Below are 25,924 nucleotides of genomic sequence, written 5' to 3' on the forward strand. Positions count from 1 at the left end.
AAGGTATATCCTCATCTCACATGTATGATTTTAGTGAAAACACAAAGTTATATATTGGAATTTAGTGACATTAAATCAATTAACTTCATAGGCCAAGGATTTTACATTACAAGTAAGATGCTACTCAAGAAACCTATATCCCATATCGGAGAACCAGAGTTCAAGCTTCATCTCTGTTTCAAACTTAAACTTCCTGCTAAATCACACTTGGAGACACAGCAGATCACGGTGCCAGCACTTGGGTCTCAGGCATCTAGGTAGGAAACCCTGACTATGTTTATGCTCCTGGCTTCAGTTTAAACAGCCACAGCAGTTACAGACATTTGGAAAGGTATAAAATCTCACTCTTATCTCTCCACCTTTCAAAAATTTAAAAAAAAAAAAGACAATTTACTAGAGGCCAGCCCTGTGGCATAGTGGGAAAAGTTACAGCCTGTGTTGCTAGTATCACAAATGGGTGCCAGGGCAAGTCCTCACCACTCCACTTCCAATCCGCCCCCCAGTTAATGTGTGCGGGAAAGTAACAGAACATGGCTAAAGTTCTTGCAACACTACACCCACGTGGGAGACCTGGAAAAAGCAACTGGCTCCCAGCTTTGGACCAGCCCAGCTCTGACAACTGTAGTCAATGGGGAGTGATCCAGCACAGGGAAGATCTCTTTCTCTAACTTCTCCACTTGACTCACCTTCATACACTCTTTCAAATGAATGAATGAGTGAATCAATCAATTCATAAATATTTTAAAAATTCTTTCCAATTAGCTTCATTTCCTAGGACGCAGAGTAGGTATTCTGGTATTACCAGTTAAGCTGCCACTTGAGTCACCTACATTCCATATCTGTGTGCCTGGTTCAAGATTCAGCTATCCCACTTCCAAAACAAGTTGCTATTAATGTGCCTGTGATACAGCACAGGATGGCTCAAATATTTGAGACCACGACAGCCATGTAGCAAACCCAGACGAAGTCCTTGGTTCCTAGCTTGAGCCCAGCACAGCCCTGGGTTTTATCACAATCTGGAGACTGAACTAGTGGATATAAGATCTCTCTCTCTCTCCCTCCCTCCCTCTGCTATCACTGTCTGTTACTCTACAGATCAAATAATTATTCTTTTTTTTTTTAAGGGAATAAGTGTTTATACAACACCTCTCACTGACTAACTCAGAGAATAAACATCCTTAATAACATTTAGGAAAAACATCTGAGGTGAAATAGTCTTACAATCCAATAAAATGAAATACTCAAAGCAATATAATATACAAATTAAATTTTCATTGAATATTTTCTACAGTATACATTCTTCATGTTTTGCAATACTGACAGAATAAACTTACTGTATTTCACCTATTTAAATATCGCACAACCATGTGTGTGACATAAGAATGCCTCAACAGAAAACCACACTGTTTCAAAGTATTTTTTGGCCACAGATTTTATTTTGCCATCTAATATTGTTGCTTATACCACTATGAAAAGTAAACTGAAGTTTGTAGCTGTGAAGCAAGCCAGGCACATTCTAGGGAGCAAGAAGTATATATAATTTAGGACTGGTCAGAAGTAATTCATGTTAAATTATACAGCTATAGATTATATGATTAAGATCTATATTAGATTCTATAATAGAATTTCTGGCTCTTGAACAATGTACTTTAAGCTGAACATACTTTTTTTTTTAAAGATTTATTTTTATTATTTTTTTTAATTGGAAAGGCAGATATACAGAGAGGAGAGACAGAGAGGAAGATCTTCCCTCCAATGATTCACTCCCCAAGTGAGCGCAACGGGCCGATACTATGCCGATCCGAAGCCAGGAGCCTCTTCCGGGTCTCCCACGCGTGGGTGCAGGGTCCCAAAGCTTTGGGCCATCCTCAACTGCTTTCCCAGGCCTCAAGCAGGGAGCTGGAAGGGAAGCGGGGCTGCAGGGATAGAACCGGCGCCCATATGGGATCCCGGGTGTGCAAGGCGAGGACTTAACCACTTGCGTCACCGCGCCGGGCCGTAAGCTGAACATACTTTTAACTTTCTTGATAGTGTATAACATATGGCATCCAAATAAAACCTCGGCTGGCTTATTTCTTCTTAGTATGACCAATGAATGACATGATCTCTTCATTATGCCACTGGATTAGTTTTTGCCATTCAGGAGAAATGCCTGCACTGGTTTTCCATGCTCTGCTCTTCCTAAGAGTCTTCCTTCATTATGAAACAAGTTTCCCTGGTAGCCCTGTTCCCTCCAGGCAAGCACACCATGGGATGTACAAGTGTACTGAGCTTCCCATAATGCATTTCATTACTCCCCCTGACTTCACTTGTGCTCGCTTATTGAAGCTCGCAAGATTCATGAAGCATTTCTTCTCAATCAGGAAGCTATTATGAATACACTAAGCTATGTAGACTTTTCTATTTCTCTCTATTACAAATAGAGAGGTGTCATGGTATTTAATGAGCAAAATGGAGAGAACAGAGAAAAATGGTTTGTGAGTTTTAAGTCTATAAGGAACTCCTTAAAGGAAAGGCTTCCGCATCTTAGCAAACATGTCCAGGCAACTGACACATGGTTCTGTTTGGTTGAAGAAAGAAGTAATGCAGCTGTGGTCTTTGCACACCAAGGACTAAATCTACTGACTAGAATAACTTTCTGGCTCAGAAGTCTGACAGCAAATGCTTTGTACCAGATGGAAGAGTGAGGTCCTGGATATAGACTTATAGGCACCCCACAATGAAAAGGAACAGCATAGCAAGAACAACTAGCTCACTTGTGACTGGCCAGTACCTATTGGTGAGTGCCCTGCATTTAACAAAAACAGGACCTTTCTTTTCATACTAGTTTTACTTTGTACGTGGATCAAAGTCAGCCTTACAGGCAAGGGCATTTTTCATAACCTGTTCTTAACACTATCTTATGGGATTTTAAAAAAAATAGAGTGCAGAATGGATAAGAGGAAGTAGCAATGCCACCATGACTTTTCAAGGTCATAAACCAATCTGACCTAAAAAACAACCACTTTGATCTACAAAGTGTGATACAAAAACACGTCAATTGGTTGGAAATTCTGCTTCAGGAGATTATCCACTTCTCTGAAAGGTACACTGCTAAGAAACTAGGCTCAGTCTGAAGGGAAGAGAACCTGCTTTATTCAAGGGCCCAGTATTGCAAATTATTTTATCTTCACTAGATAAATAATTACAACTAGAGGTTAGTGTTGCTTTTATTTCCGAACCATTCAAAAAACACTGCTAGAATTAGGTCAGCTGTAACATTCTTTAGACTCTAAAAACAAACAGATAAGAAGAATGTGTTTCAGCTTAGAGATGTGGTGATAAGATTACGATCAAGAACTTTAGCTCTCTAACTATACACTAGGGGAAACCAGGCCTATCATCTATAAACAAGATTAAAGATTTAAAGATAGATGTAGCCTTCCTCAGCCTTGCCCAACAGGTCCTTAGGAATTTAAAGAGCAGAGAGTTCTCAAAGCTGAGTAGAGCTACAAGTTTTCCAAGGAACTAAACATTTTTACCTGAAAATTAAGGTTGGGAATTCGACTAACAAAATAGAAGTTTTGGCAAATACTTTTCAGCAACTAACATAGATTCTTTACCTCACAAAACTTGGCAGCACTGTAGGGGTAGGTTTTATAAATATATAATGCAGATTATCACAGCTATTTCTAGGAACTAAATTACGTGACTATGGTGAAATATAACAAACGTGTGTAACACTACAGCCAGAAATGGCAAAAACTACTCAATTTGTAAATGTTCTAATTTGCATTCAGGCTAAACACAAATTTCACAGAGCCATTTAAATGTTTATTGTTTCATCACTGCAATTGCATATTTCAATCTGTATACAGGAATGGAAAACTAATTCCAACAAATCAACAAAAGTCGAACATACTAATTTCCAGTTGTGATTCTGCTTATACAAAAAAAGGGCACAGGGAATAGAATAAACATGGTCACGTTGAAAATCATTTTACCTTGGGTTTTGTTTTTCTTAAAATCATTTTGGGAAGATGCGGAATGCTGTTTGTTATAAATACATGAAAAAATGCAAATATCTTTTTTAATCTGTTTAGCACAACAAATAAATATAAACATGCATCATTACCTATTTTATGCATTTCATCATATAGAATGAGACTTGAAACCTGCAAATTGTTGAGTTTCTTGATTTTTACTACAAAATTTACTCTTCCCTAACTTGGCAATATTCAAAAATTTAATGCATATGCCTCTTTTTACATTGTATTACTTTAAATAAAAATATTCAAATTTTACTGAGTTAAGTATAAATAAAAATATTGAGAAGTACAAATTAGGCAAAATTTGGAACATATAGGGACATGGAATTAAAGAAAGTCCTTGAAATAACTTTCGCTTCGTTTCTTCATCTCTTTCTCTCTTTTCTCTCTCCCTCTTTCTCACTCCTCCCTTGGAAGCCGCACCCTGCCCCCGCAACTATGGCAGGAGACCTCTCTCTTTCTCTCTCTCTACCCCACAACTGACTACCCTGCCAGAATAAATGAGCTCTTTGCGTGGCTTACTTGTTGTCTGGCATCTTAGGTTTGTGGCAAAAACAGCTAAAAATTAGTGAGACCCAGAACTCAGTTTATATCAGGGCTCACTCTTGATGCTGTACAATATATGGGTATATGGCTTGTGTGTGTGTGTGTGTATAAATATATATATATATCATTACAGTATTCTCATAAAGCATTTTTGTAAGACCCAGCTGTGGTCGGTGAGGGGCAGCCTAGGAGGAGGCTGAGAAGTGTAGCTGATAAGGCGTAACAAAGAGCAGGCAGCTTCCTCCTAGGTTAGCTGTGACATATGGATCCACCAAGGTCAAAGGGAGCCTATGACACTCTAGAAGCCCTTTAATAAAAACAATCCCTCATGTCCCCTGGGCAGAGCTTCCTGGCCAATTATATGTATTGGACCAGTGAACCTCATTCAGGAATGCTCCAAATAAAGCTTGTATGAAGCTGAAATCTATTCTGTGTGGATTTCTCATTCCAAACATTAACTCGAACCTTACAGTTTTCACTGAAGAATAATATACAATGACATGAAAATGGTCAACACACTCTTCCTTTATTATCTGTTACAGACCTACTTCTAAGTATGTGATTCCAAAGTAAAACAATACTTCATTTGGGATTTTCCAATCTGAGGATGAAAAATGGCTTAATGATGCCATGTACAGAAGACTATCAACATTAAATTGGTCAAAATTATAAATTTTGAGTAAGGCTGATCTTTGGCTTCCTGTAAATTTAGTTACCAATATTTCCATAAGTTCTCACTCCTATTTGTGGTATTCTAAAAAAAAAAAAAAAATCACAGCCGTAACAACTAAAAAGTCCCACAGAAAAAAATCAAATTTCCTAGAGAAAAACATCTATTAAAGCGACCCACTGTCTTTCAAATTTAAAAGAAAATTGCAACATTTATTGAAAATATTAAATAAAATTATATTAATTTTTTCTTTAGAATTCTATACCATGAGGAATTAAGAAAATCACATGAGATCTAATTACTAAATAGCAACTAGTAATTTTTAGAATAAATATAGGTATCTAGGTTACCAAAACATCATAAATTCAAATCTTTATAAGATAGTTCAGTCAATATCTATGAGAAATACTGACATCATATAAAATGAAGCTCAATTCAACAATATCTAAAACCTTAACTATGGAATATACAACCTGGATCTAAATATATATAAATGGGGAGGGTGGGAAGTAATAGAGTTAAAAAGGGGTTTCTTTATGTGTTTCATGTCAGTTCACTGCATTGAGTCATACATTCATAATGCCAGAAACCATATAAGGGTTGTAAACAAAAATTGTAACAGCACTCTTCCTCGAACATGTGCAGTTGAAACTGCAGTGCGGTTTGTGGTTGACTTTAAATGTCATAAATGGAGAAATTCAGAAATAGTACTACCTGGACCAGATGAAGTGTGACCTAATCTTCAAAAATGTCAAGGACACGGCAGGTCAAAAATTAGGATCAGGTTCAGGTAACAATGACACTAACCATGGTACTCTATAAATCTGTTACATCAGAAATCATATAGTAAAATCCGAGGTATTAAAACATGTTAAATATAAATGAGGTAGTGTCCTGACTTCTAGTCACTTTAAAACTACCTAAACAACTGGGTACACAGTAACCTCTCACTTTAGAATTCATAAATAAAAAGATAGCTAGATTTTGTGTATTGATTCTAGCCTTGTTTAAAGCCTGTACAACCTCATGCTAGTTGAAGCTGACAAGCTTTCCACATTGCAACATATGTGTGTGTATGTGTGTGTGTGTGTGTGTGTGTGTGTGTGTGTGTGTGTGTGTATTATGGGTTGTTTCCTTATAAAACAAAAGAAGCCCTTTCCGTTTAAAACATCACTGATTGTTAATGTTATAGTGCTACTGTAATCTAAAACTATAAACTATTCTTTAAACATCTGTATAAAATAAAATTATCACATGTAATGCTCACATGTATTTTTTACAATCAAATACAAGGTGTTTAAATGCACTTCTCATAAACAGGAACAAAACTATAAAAATCTCATTTTTTGCATAATTACAAACAAGTTAAAGATGTTATTAGGTATTCCTGATCAACAACTCCTACATTCAAAAGGCAAGATAAAGAAGAAATCCTTAGTGATATTGAGGAATTGACGAAGCTATAGTGTTAGATTTGCATGAGCTTCTTTAGAGCCTGCGTCACAAAATAGGCCTAAGGGTCTTTGAGAATGTGAAATTGACAAGGATTCCTTGGACAAACACAGAATAACCAGAAACACTATAAATAGCTATATTTGGAACCTAAAAGAAATGGAAAGTTTGGACACATACAATTTACCAAAGGATAAGGGATAAGGGAATAATATCCAGGAATTATAAGGAGTTTCAGAAACTCGAGGACAAAAAGATAAACAACCCTGTGAATACATGGGCAAAGGCAATGAGCAGGTCTTTTATGAAAGAACAAATTCAAATAACTAATAGACCTATGAAAAAAGGCTCCCTAGCTATATATACATAGTGAAATGCAAATGAAAGCCACATTGAGGTTCCAAATAACTCCAGTGAGAATTGCCTACTAACAAAAACCTGCTGGCATGGATGTAGAGAAAAAGATACCCAAATGCCCATATAATGGGAGTGTAGGCTATGGCAGCGATGATGGAAGTCAGTATAGAGAGTGATAAGATAACTGAAAATTGATCTTCAATATGACCCAGTTATTCCAATCCTGAGAATACATCAAGACAAACAGAAATCTGAACCCAACACAATCCACAATAGTGAAGATACAGAAACAACCAAGAGGCCCATTAAAAGAGAAAAGGATAAAGAGACTGTGGTGTATCTACTCCAGAGAATACTAAACAGCCATCTAAAAGAATGAAATCCTACCATTTTGCAACATGGTAGTCTCAACTAGTGACCATTATGTTCAGTGAAATAAGCCAACACCAAAGGGATAGATATCATATTCCCCGTGATATAAGGCAACATTTATGCAAAATACAAAACAAATAGATCTATAGGGAGACAAATCATACATGTTCCCTCATAGAACTGTACAATGAATGTCAGCATAAAAGGAAGTGATGATTCGGTGCAACAGACATCTCCCGTGCCAAATAAAAGGAGGCCTTCCAATGAGACTGTGAAATATACCTTCACAATATGACACTACACTGTCTTTATCTATACCTACACTCCATGATGTGATTAAATAGCAGACCATTAAACTAAAAATGGTAACTAAAGGACTATAGTACTACAATAATATGGGAGAACATGGGGATAGGGAAAAATCCAGGCAAGAGAAACGGCAGGGAAAGAGAAATCCCTTCGCCTAAACAAATTGTATCATGGAAGACAATAAACACATATGTTTTAAAGTTTTCAATCTTTTTTTTTTCCAAGATTTATTTTGTGTTTTTTTTTTTTTTTGAAAGTCAGATATCCTGAGGAGATACAGAATGGAAGTTCATTGATTCACTCCACAAGTAGTCGAAACAGCTGGAACTGAGTTAATCTGAAGCCAGGAGCCCTGAGCTTCTGTCAGGTCTCCCACACGGTGCAGGGTCACAAAGCCTTGGGCCGTCCTCGACTGCTTTCCCAGGCCACAAGCAGGTAGCTGGATGGGAAGCAATGCTGCTGGGATCAGAACCAGTGCCCAAATGGGATCCCAGTGCATGAAGGCAAGGACATTAGCCAATAGGCACCAGGCCCTTTTTTTAATTTACGTCTTTTAAAATGTAAATTGAAAAACTGGCAATCCTAGAAATTAACCTACAGTTGTGATATCACCTAACACTTCTACAAACCTATAAAACCAGCATGAGAAATGACTGTGAGATAGAAGCTAAGAAACAGAGGAAAGAATAGAATTGTACACAGAAGTGAACATGCAATCGTATCTTGCCACTAGTTATATCCATAGTGAGTGAGGTGAGAGAAGTGAAGTGATACAGAAAGAAGTAACTTACTGCTGTCCATGCATTTCTTTTGCATCGGGCACACAGCCATCCATCACAGATCTCATGAGAAGGGATACCATAGCAACCTAAAAAACAACCATGTATCATCTCCATTGTATTCTTAAAATACTACAATTAATACCAAATAGTAATAATAATAAAAGGACAACTATGCTTTTTGATGTTTTCAATTGTCAAAAATTGGTCCCCAAAAACATGAAAGTTTAGTTTATTGCTAACAAATACAACAGTTACCATTGAAAATAGCTCTAATTTAAATGGACAAAACAATAAAATGTCTACTTTCACAAGTGTAATATTTCACTCATGTACATGTAAAAAGCAACATTTGGGAAAATAAATATTGCCTTTTAAAATTAATGTCAGCACAAATTATATTTAAAAATTAAGCTTTGATTATACTTAATATCAACGATATGACATAGGCTGGATAAGTCATGGCTAATGATGAAGACAATGTTTACAATTTATGGATTTGGTATATTCCTGGTCCCAAATAGCTGATTAACGAGACAGCTGACAGTACATATATGCATAGACTTATAAGGCACCATGATGTAAATAAATTACTTGTAATTAACACATGATAATAAAATACACTTATGGAATATAGTGGGATAAATTAAATCTATACAATGGATAATGTGAAATTTTCACAGTATTTGAGATGGGCAAGAAACATGTAATTAACAAAGAAAAGTTTTTAATTTTCTCCATAAAATATTTTGTCCATAAGATATGGACAAAATAGTGAAGCAAGTGAATTATTATGAAATACAATGACTAAAGTTTATGGCTGGTATGTTTCAGAAGCCAACATTAGTACCCAATTTCTTCATGCACTTTACTTCTTAAAAGTCACACAACAATTGACAGTGCGTGTCATCCTGTTTGTGTGTGTCTGCATTACAAATTATTTCCCTAGAGATGTTGATATAACTACTACAATCTTAATCACAGAAAAGGATGTTATTATACTGGATTAAACATACAAGGAAGTAAGTATACTGTATACAATTCCAACTAGGTTGACAGAGGCAGACCACATATGATTACGTGTAATGACAGTGGATCCTATATTCCTAATACTTGGAATGTTAAAATGCACTTTAAAATAGTAACTTTTTCATTTTTTGATAACTTGGAGGATTTATTAAGATTCAAGTATAAACTTAAAAATGAGAACAAAGCTTTTCATCAAGAATAAACTCAAAATCTAAACAACAATCCTACAATTGTGTACTTTAACAGAAAGTACAAATACGAATACATCTGTAACTACATTTTTTTCTCCAAATCCAAAACCCCTCACAGAAGAGTAAAAGCTTATGCAAGCATTCTTTCAAATCACTAATTGGACTTCTATAGCAGGCCAATTCAATAGTTGTTTAAGGCTAACAAATTGAAACAACGTGGGGGTATAGTCATCTTAGTCTGGGCAAAAAAACAACTATAATAGTAATTCTGCCAGGAAAGCCAAGAGAAATCTGCCTGTGAAGAAGGGGCCTATAAAAATATAACTCAGTAAAACTGTAATTCTCATAATCAAGAAAGAAATGTCCACTTCTCTCCAAAACGTTACAAAGCGCACAGCCAATTAGCCAAATAACTAAGAAGCCATTGTTCCATATGGGAGTGCCTGGATTCAATACCCACTTCTAGTTCCTGCTAAGGTAGAGCAGGGAGCACTGACAATGAGTCAATCGAATGGTCTCTGCCACTTACATTGGAAAACCGGATCTCATTTCTGGCCTTTGACTTTGGTACCAGCAAAAGACTGATAAAGAAATGAACCAGAAGAAAGAATGGGACTATCACAATTTTTCTTTCTCAAAAAACAACAACAACAACAAAAAAGACATTGTTTAACAAAAAAAAAAAAAAAACCATGAAGAAAAACAGTCACTAATCAACACAAGAAACTGAGATTTATATTACAATTTAAGCATTGGCAGGAACTCAGTGATTAACCTACATTTGGTGCCTAATAACAAACAGACCTGCACTCCACTGTCACCACATAAAGCTAAAAGATAAGTGACTATACACCTACTCATAAGCTCAATAGAAGAAGTGTGAGAAGGAATGGGCACACTATAAACTATGCCAACAGTTTAATGTAGTACGTTTGATAGTTTCCTGAGAGGTAAGAAGTTGGGACTTTGGAAAACCAACAACTAATGAATACAATATTCATTTACTTGCATGAACCTGCACACAGCACTTTGCACAGGAAATCAGAAGACTTGTTCCATCTTCTTCAAGGAAGGCATTAGGTGGAGAATATTCAATATTTTCTTCACTATAAATAAAGCACATCTCTGGAATGAGGGGTTTGGTTTTTCTTCCTGAGATAACCACGTCGTCTAATTTTCTCTCCCATCTAGAATCATTTTCTTCATTGCTGCTATCTGGCTGAAAAACAAAGGATTTCCACATCCGTGAGAAGCACAGGCAGGAGTGCATCATCTATTCTGGTCATTCAAATATTAACATCTGCTCTAGCCATTAACTTCCAACTTTTGCTCTTCCTATCTCCCTGACCAAAGTGTCAGCGTTTTGTTTTTCTCAGACTCATATCCAGAAGCCAATTGGTAGGAAGAAGAAAATATTCTAAATGTCTGCTCAAGTAAGAAAATGAACTACTGAAACTGTTCTTCCAGGAGAAATTTCTGACAAACTTTCTGTGCTTGTTTAGGTTTTGCATTAGGTTAACACATTCAATTCACCAAAGAATATTCCCTGGCTACACTTGAAGGAGTATTTTCAAAGAATCAGTTTTTATCTATGTGAAGTACTGAAAGTAGCTTCAAATATTGTGTCTGATCACAAAGGTTTAAACACCACAAAGATCTCTGGCACAAGCAAGCAACTGGCATGCTAATAATCAAAACCCCTTCACCTCTCATCAAAATTTATGAAAAATACACAAGGTTTTACAATTACTGAATTACACTTTTTCAGATAACATATTAATAAAATTTTCAATGTTAATGTTTCAACTGGAATTTAGGAATGTTTGAGAAATCCAGGTTGATGACATCAAAATAAGATTCAGGGGCTGGCATTTGGCACAGTACTTAGGATCCTACTTTGGTGGCAAACACTGTGTATCTGAATGTCTGAGTTTGGTTCTGCATTCACATGCTAATGGCCACACTGAGTGGCACCAGTGATTATACAAGTAATTACACGTCAGCCACATGGGAGACCTGCACTAAGCTCTGGTTTCCTGACTTTGCAGTAACCCAGCACTAGTTGTAACGGTGTTTGGAAAGTGAACCAATAGATGGAAGAGTCCTCTCTTTCTCACTGCCTCTCCAATAAAATTAGAAAAAGAGAGAGACAGTGAAGCTTGCAAATAAATCATAAATAAGAATCACTTAAAAAAACCAGAAATCTAATAACTAAAATATGACAAAAACAATGCTTATCGCTTACAAGCAGAATACAGTACTACAGTACTTCCTCTAATTAGAAAGTTATGAAACTATAGACTGTCACACATTTTTTTGCTCTGAAATATCTAAACAATTGGCTTGGATTTACATGGAAGAGAGTTTAAATTGAATAAAATATTTACTCTATATTGAAAACATAACAAAAAACAAAATGTTCTATCGACATATTTTGTATTACAAAATCATATAATTACTGGATTCCTAAAAATTATTGCATTGTATTGGTTAAAGACCGTGACTTGCTAGTGAACATGTCATCAGTATGGTGCATGTGGAGTGATGCAGAAAGGATCAAGCATAACTGGCTGGTGAGCATGACCTGGACAATCCAGTATTCATACAATGCTGCCAATGGCATTCCACATGGTAAGCTGAAAATATTAAACACTTGGGCACAGAGCTGAAAGCAGCAAAATGGAAAAAATGCTCCTTTTTTGAAATAAAACAAAGATAACACAGCAATTGAAAAAAATGCCTCCCAAACAATATACAGAACCTATTGTTCTACAAAGAGCCTTAGCTACAGAAATACCACTATTTCTTTTTCTAAGAGCATATTGGTGAAAAATGACTCACAGATGACCTCAGGGTGCACAAAGAAGGAGAAAAAGCAAACCTTGACATTACCAACCCCCAAGTTACCTTGTAGTAAGGCATGAGCAGAGTACAGATAGCACAGTGTGGCTCCATTTTTGCTGCTGTGGCATTATACTCCTGCTCAGCCACGAAGTTGGGGGATTTTGTCTGCCAAAGGTGGATAAGAGGCTTCGCCCACGACTCTGTTTCTTCCACTTCATCCTCAATCAATGGCACTTCAGGTAATTCTTAGGTGAGCAATTATGAAAAGACAGTAAGCATAAACCCAGGGAACAACAACAACAAAAAAATCAAGATAAATGAGGAACACATTCCAAAGTGTTCACAAATCAATGTCACAACCAAACTCTTTCAAACACAATCTGATACAGAATACATTCTCTGGAATAGAATACATAGACTCTTTCTTACCCTTATTATTCTTCAAAGACCAACCAGGCAACCAGGCCAGACGACCAGACTCCCTTTGTCACCCATCCCATCACTATCAATAATCACTGAATCATTCCCTCCTTTCGGTTTCCATATTTCCATGTTTCTTATAGTAATATAACACTTCAATGGAAGAAGACTGACAAGCATTTGAGATTAACTATTGGTTAGGAGCAAATCTCACTTAACCCAGTAAGTGCCTCACTAGAATTTCTGCTTTCTTAAATATTGTACTTGCCTTCGTAAGTTCACTAACTGAACTTTACTAAATTCAGTTATGACTTCAAGAATCTGGGACAATAAACATTTAGAGAAGATTCATAATATGCCAGGTAGTTCATGGATTTAAAAAAATCTTCACATCAAATTTTTATATTTGATTTTGATTTTACTAGCGAGTCAACCCTCTTAAGCATGAATATATTAACCAAAAAACAAATCAACAAAAATGTGTCTTTACAAAGTCTTATAGAAGCATAAGGAAAATGCAGGAAGACATAGCAGCTTCAGAGATGCTCCTCACCCTATAGGAGAGCACCTTCTATGAGGCGAAGTAGCAGCAACCACTGTCAAATCTTATGTGACAGTCTAAAGCTGAGAAACATTAAGGAAATCCATTCCAGGTACTGTCACAAAGTATTGTGCAACCAGCATTCTAACCCTTGCAGAATTACATAGGAAAACTGGAAGCAATGAAAGACAAAAACACGATCTGAACTTCATTCCAGGTAAAACAAAAAGCAGTGATTCTGAAAAATGTTTGATACACAGCAACAGAGACCTTCAAACTAAAACAAAAAATCCTTGGCCTATCTTTACAATGAAGTAATTGGGCTATAGATAAACTGGTTAAAACAGGAGTCTCACATTAAATAACACAATTTTCTACAAAGACTGCAAATGAAAAAAGCATTGAGTAAAAACCACTGTAAACACCATGAAGTCATTAATTCAGGGAACTAACATCTACATCATACGCTGAATATGGGATCCAAAAATAAATTAATGAATTAATAAATCCGTGGGAATCAAACTATGCTGCTACTTTATAGCACATAATAAAATAATGGCACCACATGGTTATCATCGTTGGAGATGGCTATAGTCAATGTGAGTGTTTAAAACAAACACTTTCAAAGATGGAAAAAAATACTTTTTAACTCAAAAAAAATCATTGATAATGAAAAAGAAATAAGAAAAAGGCTAATTTCTGGAGCACAGAGCCAGGGAGTTATCAGGGCAGGATCAAGTATCACCAGTACCTTCAATCCACTTCAACGGCAAGGACTGGCCTTCAATGCATCCTCAAATAGGAAAACATTGACACAAAGAGCATTTGCCTTTGCCATGGAAGCTCTACAGGCACTCAACATGTTACTCTAAATCTGCTGAAAACAGGCGGGCAGGAATGAGGTTCTGGCAAAGCAAAGTCAGCGCTGACAGCAAACAAAGTAGAACTAGTAGGGACAATCTTCATTTGTGCCTTCACCTAATAAACATTTTATTTTTCCCTTGATATTAAAAAGAAACCATAAATTTCTTCATAAGTACTTAAGAGATAAAGTCCTCTGGAATATATCAATAACCAAAATTTTAAATAATCACATCATTTCCATGCTGTGATATTTTAATAGAGATGGGATTTAATCATAATTATAATGGCTATTCACATTTTAATAGATTTGAAGCACACAAAAAGCTATATAATTGAACATAAGCATTTTGTCCTCCTGTAATTTCCTAAACCAATTCTTCACTCCAACCCCATCATGAAAACTTGCCACTACACTAGCAGAGAACTTGGCTATCAGCTTTCCTATTTGAATACATGTTTTTAAAATATTTTACTCATGGAAGTTGGCAATATCATGGCAAACCAGATAAAGCTAATACCAGAAATGCTTGCCATAAGGGCAATGGTTCAAGCCCAGGCTGTTCCACATTTGGTACAGTTCCCTGCTAATGTGCCTGGTAAAGCACAAGAATGCGGTCCAAATACCTGCGATCCTGCCTTTCATATGAAACATGCACTGAAGCTCCAAACTATTGGCTTGAACCCTTCCTAGTTCCAGCCATGTTAAACAGAAATGGCAATCTCTCTCTCTGGCTACAATTCAATATTTCAAATCAATATTTATAATAAAAGTTTCATAATATAGTCCATACAGTCTCTATTAGAATGTTAAACCTCAGTGTCTCCATCTGTAAAATAAATACAAGATTATTAAAATTGCAGCTTTCCAACAGTTTATATGAACCATCTGCCTCAAAGTTATTGCTTACTGCAGTGCAGACCTTGCATTTCATTCTAGGTATGTTACATCTTGGAATGCATGACTATAAATATCAATTGCCGGGCCAATTTTGTTGCATGGCAAATAAAGCCATGGCTTGTGACCTGACATGCCATAAGGGTGATGGTTTCTGTCTCAGTTGTAGCACTTGTGATCCAGCTCCATGCAAACTGCCTGGGAAAAGCAGGAGAAGACGGCTCAAGTGTTTGAGGCCCTGCCACTGCAGAGAGACCTGAAGATGTTCCCACCTCCGGGCTCAGTCTTACTGTTGTTACCATTTGAAGAGTAAGCCAGAAGGTGAAAATCTGTCTGTCCCTAGCTCTAACTCTTTAAAACAAATAAGAACCTTAAAAAATATAAATGAAACTTTTAATTAACAATATAGCTGAGTCAGAGGCAGTCTAGAGACACAATAATCTCCCATGTGTACAAGTTTCAATAAAAATGTTTATGCCCGCGGCCAGTGTTGCAGAATACTGGGTTAAAGACACCTCACTTCAATAACAGCATGATGGACTTGTGACTGTTCATGAAGGACATCTGTTGTAAAACCAAAGGGGAGGTGGGTCTCAGGACAGGGCGTCTCATGCCTGGATCCCAGACGGCCGCCATGGGCACATGGTGAGCCGTGTCCGGCCTGCTGGGTTCCAGAGGCTGCTTCCTTTGGGGTGAGTAGACCCGAGGGGAAAGGCCTCTGGGACTGGGCAGGTCCGGCACCCACCCGCCGCCCTCATTGGGCGGTGAAGGGGATTTGGGAGGGGCACGACCTTGGGCCTGGGAACTTAAACCTCCAGCAGCCTCCCGGCAGCTGGTGGGTCTCAGGACGGGGCGTCTCATGCCTGGATCCCAGACGGCCGCCATGGGCACATGGTGAGCCGTATCCGGCCTGCTGGGTTCCAGAGGCTGCTTCCTTTGGGGTGAGTAGACCCGAGGGGGGAGGCCTCTGGGACTGGGCAGGTCCGGCACCCACCCGCCGCCCTCATTGGGCGGTGAAGGGGATTTGGGAGGGGCAAATCATTTTGTAAAGCAAATGAAAATATTCTTATGACTCTAACCACAAATCACAGAACTGAAGTGATTTTATGGATGAGGTCCACACAAGAACAGGTATCTTGTGATTGGTGAACAGTCATGAGTGCAGCACTAACCAGTACCTTAGATTAAGCTCTGCCGCTCCCGGCTGCTGGTGGGTCTCAAGACGGGGCGTCTCATGCCTGGATCCAGACGACAGCCACCATGTGCACATGGTGAGCTGTCCCTGGGCGGCCAGTGTGCCAACTGGTGCCAGGCTCTGCCTGCTGGCCGCCCGGCTGGGGAGCTCTGGGGATTTGGTTCTTTGAGTTGCTGCTTAATTAGCTCCAGGTTGAACCCATTGTGATTCTCGGACCTGAAACAGGCAGTAACTTTTCCTTTGTAAAATTTGTAATCACTAATAATGCTGGGCACCAAATACCAGTCCATGCAGAAGCCTGGGCTTGGGGCTTGTCCTGCAAAAGTAGCTCCAACGGCTGGCTAACGTGTCAACTGGTAGGGAACAGAGTAGATCTGGTACGAATGAGCAAACCTTAGCCCACAAGTAAAACTAGAAACCAGGAGGGAGCAAAGGTCATGCCAAGCTAGGCTCTTGTACCTACTGGTCTGCAGGAGCCAGGGACACAAAGACACAGTGTCTAAGGCAGAGGTCAAGACAGGTGAGGAGCTGTGCCAAGCTGAGTCAGAGCAACCACTGGCATGCGAGTGAGCTATGGCTGGGAACAGACCCGGTTGGGGAGCTAAAGGGACAACCCTAGCTGGGCTGAGGTTCCCACAAAGAGGCGCGTGGCCTGGAAGGGGGCTGCGTTCTAATCTGGAAATGCTTGTGGTCTCCCTTGGCACAAGTGTGGACTGGGATTGGATGCACCGAACCGGGCTAGACCCCGAATCCCCCTGGTGTTCTGGAGGACCAGGGCAGATGTGTGATAGACTAGGCAAGGTCTCAAACCCCTGCTGAGCCATGTGTGAGCCATACGTAGGTATGGACAAACCATGGCTGGGCTGGAACATCCAACAGCAAGAACCAGATTGGGTTGAAGGCCAGTCAGGAAAAGCCACAGTTCCTGCTAGGACAGGAGATGGACTGAGTAGGGTTGGCTCATGGACCCACTGGTAAGCGTGTAACCTGGCATTGGGAGAGGTTCTGATGGAGGAGCCTGGGCAACTCCTCTGGCAGGACATAGACCCGGCAGGTAAGTGCAAGAAACATGATAGGAAACAGCCCAGAAAAGGCCATGGAAAGCTACCCACTGGCATACACTTGGCAGATGTGGGGGCAAGACCAGGATGAATCTGTCCACGTCATCCACTGGCAAATCCAAGCACCAGTGTGGGTCGACCCAGGTTCGGTCGCAACAAAGACTAGTGCACAATATGGAATGCCCAGGTGAGGTTGCCTGTACCGGAGGGGACCGCAGCGTCCAACCAGCCTGAGAACAAGAAAGGAAGTAGGCAGAGCCAGCAGGGGAATAATGGAGGGTTCCTTTGCAGGATAGCTACTCCCGCAGGAGAGCATGGGCTGGGATGGGGGCAGACCAGACTAGGCAGAGCTACCACACCTGTGCGCCCCATGTGGACTAGATCAGGGAAAAGCCGGGCTTGGCGGATTATTCCTACTGGTGCAAACAGAATTAAAGTGGGCGAGGTTTGTTTGGGCAGCATCAATTGGAATCTGGGAGTGGGAGAGGCCTGGGAGGGTAATAGTGGGCTCATCCCTCTTGGGTTACCACTTCCACGGGAGGACATAAAACTAAACAGCGGCTGGGGTGGAATGGGGTGTGGGACAGACTGGATTACTGCTACACTTACTGGCAAACCAGGGTAGGGGCGGTCCTGGTGGGGGTTATTGTGGGTCACTCCAACTAGGCTACAGCTCCCACTGGTTTAGGTGAGGGCCAAGTATGTGCTGGGCAGAACCAGGCTGGACTGCAACACCCATTGGTTCCAGTGGAAGTCGGGAGTGAAAACAGAACCAACCCAGCAATTACAACCACCAGCTGATTGGAGCGATGGACGGTGCCAGGCCCTGTACTTGTTAGCACATACAAGAAGTTTCTTTGGAGATCTTCCTAATCTAAATGCTGGACTCAGAACCCTAACGAAGAAAAGAGAGAAGACAGAACGGGTCAACCAACCATCTCAGCTATGATGGACTATGTCAATCAGTGGATTTTTCAAAGACCTCATAGTGCTTGGAGTGGCAAGATTGACAGCGATTCATAACTGTTGCAATATCAAAACCACTTGAGCAAGAACCTCAGAGCATGCCCTACACCCGGGACTTGGGGAGGGTGGGAAATTGGGTGAGCCTTCTCCCTTAATACCCCCCTTTTAAACATGAAGGTAACAATATGGAAAACATATTAGTATTATCCACTTTCCTGTAGCCCTTGAACCTTCTTACTCTAACTAAGTATGTAAAGAATGTCAAAATAAATTTTATTAAAGAAAAAAAAAAAAAAACCAAAGGGGAAATCAGTGGGGGAGGGGGAAGGAGAAACCTTGGGGAAGGGCACGGGCAACCCCAGAGCCTATGGAACTGTATCATGAAACAAAATAAAATATTTTTAAATGTAAAAAATCAAAAAATGACCTCCTGGTAACATCAGCATCCTATATAAGGATTCAAGTCCCAGACACTCCATTTCTGATCCAGTTCCCTGCTAATCTGCCTAGAAAAGCACCAGACTGAGATTGGTACAGACCAAATACAGAAACCTGAAAACCACCCAGTTCTCCACATGGGAAGGAGAGGAGTATGTAATAAACAAATGTGGCATCATGGGTGGCAATGTAAGCCATTATGACACAAGGCTGACCCTAATACCTGCCTTAAAACAGATTTCTTCCAGATTCATTTACCTAATGAGTACATATTCTTTGAACACATTTTTGAACTAAGCAACAGTAAATTTCTTCAAAGAAAAACATTTGGGCTATTAAAGAGCAGTGCTCCCAAGCCAGGCTGAGAGAATGCAACAGACACCACTATAGCATACTCTCACTATGCTGTCTCCACAGTGCACTGGTTGCTTAGGGTTATGTTCCTTGGATGTGTTTCACGGGGCAGCAACACTTTTGCTAGGAAGAGCAGAGCAGCACCTTGATATTTCAGGGATCTGAGATTTCAGAATTTGATATTTCAGTTCCCAACTCATGACTCAGCCTTATTTTAATGGAGTAACAGCTCAGTTCTGAAATGTGCTGTATCATATACTCTGAATCCCCTTTGGATTTTACTCATTTATTGAGAGCTTAATTCACCATCAGCTAGTCTTTTCAACTTGCCATATTAGCTAACATGCATTTGTAAGTGTGTATGAACACGAGAAATAAAAAATCCAATGATAAATCTAAGCTCACAAGTGACTCTTCTTGCTCTAATTTGTAATAAACCTATACTTTTCTCCACAACCTATAGTTTATCAGAATTGGAATAGAGAAAAACAGAATTTTTCTAAGCAGATTTTGCACTGACTATGCTGAAGACAACCATTTGTAAAACCTTCCTTTGCCTAGATCAGAAAATAGGTAACTCATCAAATCACCATTACCTAAGTAAAACCAGTGTCTAGAAGTCATTTATTGACCCAGCGTGGGATTACAACCACAGGAGTCCTTAAGGTCCCCAGACACTGGCTAATGGCATGGCAACTCTGAGCAAGTTCAAAGACATGGTAGAGGGAAAATGGAAATTCCAATTGTATTAGAAGAATAAAATAGCTAAAATAATGGACATGAATATAATTTACTCACACTCTTATAGATAATTAAAACAGCATGTTCACACACACACACACTCAAATCAGGTATAATCTGCAGTGATCAGTGGGACAGAATGAATAGCATTACAAAAAGAGAAAGAGAATTATCAAACAATAAAAGCAAAACGTAGCATATTATGTCCAACATGAAAATGTTTTGCTACTAGATATGGCAAGTGGTTTTCTAGGAAAGAAATGCTGAGAGCCGTAAAATCCTTACAGGTTCTGGAACTCAGGGATGTGTGAATAATCAGAACGATCTCTACACATCACCTGAGTATCAAAAAGGCACTAGGCGTGAGAAAGAGAAACTTACACAGCAATCATTCCTCTTGCTGCAACCTTTTGTACTGGAGCAAGTTTGCAGAGAAATATTTTAGGTTAATTAGAGAATAGCTGTTTCCAAAAAGCAGACATTCATTGTTGTATAAGGGTGCAATTTCTGAGAGACTCTAATGCAGTTATTCTCCTTTATATAAGGACTGTCGAAACAGCTGAGAAATTAGACTAAAAAAATCCACAGTTCATGTGGAACTGTGTGATCCTATTCATGTCCTATTCACTCACATATAATAAAATAAGCAACAGGGAAACAAGACAAAAGGATGAGAGGATTTCACTCCAGACCACAGAATAGTTACACTGTCAGCTCAGAGGCATCTTAAAATCTTTAGCCACCACAAAAATTCTCTGAATTATCACTATATTTGAATGGAATGCAAAATTTTAAATCATCAATGTTTCAGGAAAACATTTATCCTCAAACCCAGGAGACAACTTTGTTAAACCAATTCACTTAATTTTATTTTAATATTCATTTATTTTCATTGGGAAGGCAGATCTACAGAGAATGAGAGATAGAAAAAAAGAACCAGCTAATGGTTCACTGCTCAAATGGCCACAATGGCCACAGCTGAGCCGGGGGCCAGGAGCCTCCTCCGGGTTTCCAATGCAGGTCCAGGGTAAAAGGGACTTAGGATATCCTTGCTGCCTTCCCAGACCACAAGCAGGAAGCTGGAAGGGAAGTGGAGAAGCAAGGACACAAATGGGTAACCATATAGGACCCCAGAACTTGAAGGGGGGATTAGCCAATCAAGACATCACAGTGGGCCCCAAAGTACAAATTTTTCAAGCCACTTAAACAGATATCAAAACTGATCTACATGGAAAAACTCTAAGGTAAACTGTGATGGCACAACGTAAAATGAAATTCCTGAGAAAATAAGGACATGCAAAAAGTGGCTTTCCATATGTTTCAGTATATCCAATAACTTTAGAAATGCTGCACTAAAAATGGACTATGATAGGAAAGACTAATTAAAATGAGTATTAATTTCTTTAATCATATTTTAATTTTCTTGACACTAGGGGAACATGGATTACAATACTAAGAACAAGAATAACTTAACAGAATGGAAATACTTTACTGGAGCCACAATTTTGTATTTTACACTCATAGAAACAGGTATCATCTCTACCTGACTCACACATTGATGATATTTTTATTCTAACTAGAGATGTGTTAATATCTTTATATGTGTTAAAAGGTTTATATACTACGGTAAAACTATTTAAACCTTAACCTATCATGTCACTTCCTCGATAGCATCCTCAGAAACAGGTGGTCATAATAATTTCCACCAGTGAAGAAGGAATGTCTCAAAGAAAGTTCACTCTATAGGAAATTTACTTACACTGGCATTTAGAAATGGAAAAAGTAGGCCCACATGAAAGATGTGAAGTAATTTGCAGTCTAGGTAGTCAATGATCTGATCTTGAAATTGAAGTCACAAGATGACATTATTTTATAAAAGAAACAGACTAGCATAACATTTTATACCTGCAGTAAATCAGTATAGTATTCTACAAGCATTTAATTAAAACAATATTTTAAGAAAAAAGACAGGTAAAAGGGCAGATTAAATGAAACAAGAGATACTACATCCCAGGACAGTAACTTGCTGTTAATTATATCCAGCAACATAGGCACATTTTAGTTACAACAAGAGAATGTTTGACAAAGCAGCACCTATGAAATATTATGCATAGTTTTTTACTCAATGTGGTTTAAACAAGTGTTAAGGATTCAAAGAAAAGCAATAAGAATGCAGACATCCAGTTTTAGTTTGACATTTAAACAACAATGCCCAAATTCTGGAAGACCTTAAGGTAAATTTAATGACACATAAGCATTTTACTGGTAATAATGACTGCAAAAAATAAACTCTTTCTCCCTAAAATCTATTTTTTTTTGCTTGTGAAATTAATATACAATAAAGATACAATAAAGATGCACTTGTCATCTTTATTGCCATCAGATAAGCTACATACTGGAACAACTTTTTTAAACAGTAGTTTCTCATCACACACATCTTCATAGAAAAATGCCCTGAAACAAGACAGGAGCTCACCTTCATCACTGGCTGCCTGCTGCTTCACCAGAGTCATCGGGGATCTGGCTGGAGGCTTAGTCAGCGGGTGGCGCCAACTCTTAGCAGTTTTGGTCTCTCCCTGATGATAAACAAAGAATGTAGAAGAAATATTCATAATGTAAAACATGCTTTAAACAACAACAACAAAGATACTTTAGAATGATTGCTGTCAACTTAAATTAAAAGTAACTTTACAAAAATTTACCTCTTAAATAATTCTAAGAAATTTAAAAGTGAATTCAGGAGAGAAAATCATTCTACTGCCAACATGATCAAGGTCAAATACCTTGCCTTCTACTCCTTCTTGCTTTCGATTAAATATATATGTATTTATTTATTGGATACAATGAGAGAGAGTGTGACATAAAAAGGGAAAAGGAGACAAAGAGAGGCAGAAAAGGGAGGGGAAGCCTAATGGGGAAGAAGGAAGAAAGAAGAAGAAGAAGAAAGATCTTCTATACCTGATTCATTCATAAATGGACATCAAAATTAGGGTTAGAACAACACAGGCTCAAGAGTCCGGAACTCAATCCAGGCTTATTACATGGCTGGGCAAGGGACCAAGTACCAGAATCATCCTCAACTACTGCTTTCCCAGACATATTAGCAGGGAATGGGATGAGAAGTACAGCAGCTGGAACTTAAACTGATACAGGGTGCTTTAATACAAGGCAGTAAACTTAAACTACTTAAAATTAGCTGCTGTGCAGCTAGTCAAAATTTGCATTGAGTTCAACACACATTTTTTGAAAAGTTTTTGAATAAATTCAGAATTTTATGCTCATGAACATAATAAAGAATGCGGCCTTAGTCACCTATGTACTATTCCTACAGACAGGTGACTTTGCTTTCTCTCCTTACAGAGAAGGAAGTTCTGTCAAATTTAAGATGATTACTTCCACTCACAAACTTATCTTCCAGTTAGCATCCACTGACAAGATTTCTTGCCAAACGGTCCAAGAGATCCAAAGCAAGAAAAGAATTAAAGAGCTGTTGGAAGTATTGGATTTACACTAAAATTGAAAGCAGTTTTGCATCTTCGTGTACAAGTAATAAATCAGCAGCAGTCACCAGAAGCGAAACAATTATTACCAGTTTGATTACAAAACAGGATCCTGAAATACTACAAAGAGCATTATAAACAAAGCCCATGGGAAACAAAGCAACATACAGATAGCGTGAGAGTTACCAAGTTTATCACTATTAATAGTAGTGTGAGAAATAATAACTTAATGAACGAGCAAAATTTATATTTGCACATATCCTGTATCCCATTATTCTAACACCTACAGGCAAAGTAGGAAAAAAAATACATTCCTGGTTCTCAAGCATGATATATAAATTATCAGTTTAAGAGATTAGATACAAAACAAGTAAAAGGAAATATTACCAGGGCCCGGTGCGATAGTGCAGTGGTTAAACTCCTTGCTTAGCACACGCGCACTGATCCCATATGGGCGCCGGTTCCAATCCCGGCTACCCTGCTTCCCATCCAGCACTCTGCCTGTGGCCTGGGAAAGCAGTCAAGGATGGCCAAAAGCTTTGGAACCCTGCACCTACATGGGAGAACCGGAAGAAGCTCCTGGCTCCTGGCTTCAGATTGGCTCAGCTCCAGCCATTGCGGCTGCTTGGGGAGTGAACAATCAGATGGAAGATTTTGCTCACTGTCTCTCCTCCTCTGTATATCTGACTTTCAAATTAAAAAACAAAATCTTAAAAAAAAAAAAAAAAGGAAATATTACCAATCACTATTGACAACAGAATGAAAAGGAGAGTAAGAGAAATTTTAGCAGGCACTAAAGTCATTTGTGACAAGATGAAATGTTAGTAAAACTGTGAGTATCAGAGGCCAAGAGATTCACCCAGGTTTCCCACATGGGTGTTGATTTTCCCAGATCATCAGAAGGAAACAGGCTTGAAAGTGGAGAAGCCAGGACTCAAAAGACACTCATGGAATGCCTTCACCCCAGGCAGTAGTTTTACCTGCATACAATGCGAGTACCAAAATGTTGTTAACTTTTATAAAGTAAGGGAAAAAACAACATAGAAAAAAGCACCTGGGGCCCTGTACAGTGGCCTAGCAACTAAAGTCCTCACCTTATACACGCCAGGATCCCACAAGGGAGCCGGTTCAAATCCCTGGCAGCCTGCTTCCCATCCAGCTCCCTGTTTATGGCCTGGGAAAGCAGTCAAGGACAGCCCAAAGCCTTGGGACCCTGCACCATATGGGAGACCCAGAAAAGGTTCTAGGATCCTGGCCTCGGATTGGCACAGCTTTTGTCATTGCATCCACTTAGGAAATGAATCAGTGGACGGAAGAACTTCCTCTCTGTCTCTCCTCCTCCTTGTATATCTAACTTTCGAATAAAAATGAAATAAATCTTTAAAAACAAAACAAACATTGAAACATACACTGGGAACTTTGAAGTCACTGCTCTCTCCACTGGGGAACCCCGCGACCTCCCCAGGTTCCAGGCCACTTCCACGGCTTTCCACATCACTCTCTTCTCCTTCGGTCAACACGCCATTGCTCTCTGCCACGGAAAAACATGATTCAGGAGACTTTGGCCATGACAACTTGGCTAGCACTGATTCCTCGACCTTCACTTGGCCACTAGGCAATGGACTGGAATCATCAACCACATGGGGTTTAGAGGGTGCAATTATGGTGTAGGTTTTGTCAGCCTCAGTTTTTATGTCCTCTGTTACAGATGTATTTAAGCAGCTGTTTCCTAAGGAGTAAAACATAAAACTGTTGACAAATACTGCAATGTATTACTTCTGAGTATAACTGTTAGAACGGTTCCAAACAGGGCTATATCATCAACTCCAAGAAACAGGAATGTGAAAGGTCACACCTCAAAGCACCATGCCTACTTCATAGTTAAAGGTATGAGCAGGTGAGGTTGAGACTGGGTCATGTTGGGATAGGAGGTGCTGCCAAAGCAAGATATCATTATTGCATTTGTACTTCATAAACACTAAATAAATATGGTGTCAAACGTAATGTTTTGCAATATATATCAAATCATTTGGCATATCTATTATCTCAAATATTTGTGAAAACAGTATTTTTTAATCTTTTAAAAAACTCTAACATATACCAACATCAAAAGGCAATAGAATTTTCCAACAATGCCAATTTGAAACCTATTATAAAATAAGATTTATATCACAATATATGATACCAAGAACTGGTGTTGATGAAACATTCCAACCCACAAAATGCATGTAAATGAAAAACGGATGCATCTACTTGTCCAATAAGTGTTACTTCCTAGTTCATTCCACAATCATACACTGACAGCATACAATGGTTAAGAATATTTCAAAGCACCCCTACCACATGCGTGTGTGTGTGTGTGCGCATGCGCA

At 38.8% G+C, this 25,924-nt stretch overlaps 1 protein-coding gene across 3 annotated transcripts in view; it reads right to left on the reverse strand.

Annotated features, from left to right (window-relative positions):
* Nucleotides 1-25,924, reverse strand: part of KDM4C (lysine demethylase 4C) — a 281,603-nt gene that overhangs the window by 103,474 nt on the left and 152,205 nt on the right. Inside the window, exons 11-15 of one of the 3 annotated variants that reach the window (XM_040963735.1) lie at nucleotides 24,962-25,083; nucleotides 22,529-22,628; nucleotides 12,641-12,822; nucleotides 10,739-10,952; nucleotides 8,526-8,602 (exon numbers count right to left, since the gene is read on the reverse strand). In XM_040963735.1, coding sequence (XP_040819669.1) covers nucleotides 8,526-8,602; nucleotides 10,739-10,952; nucleotides 12,641-12,822; nucleotides 22,529-22,628; nucleotides 24,962-25,083 — 695 coding nt within the window. Of the gene's footprint in view, nucleotides 1-8,525; nucleotides 8,603-10,738; nucleotides 10,953-12,640; nucleotides 12,823-22,528; nucleotides 22,629-24,949; nucleotides 25,282-25,924 lie in introns of all 3 variants that reach the window. The other 2 variants (XM_040963734.1, XM_040963733.1) reach the window with 2 other exon arrangements.

This window comes from Ochotona curzoniae, unplaced genomic scaffold (assembly GCF_017591425.1).
Source record: "Ochotona curzoniae isolate NIBS_2020 unplaced genomic scaffold, NIBS_Ocur_1.0 scaffold_3208, whole genome shotgun sequence".
Taxonomy (NCBI): Eukaryota; Metazoa; Chordata; class Mammalia; order Lagomorpha; family Ochotonidae; genus Ochotona; species Ochotona curzoniae.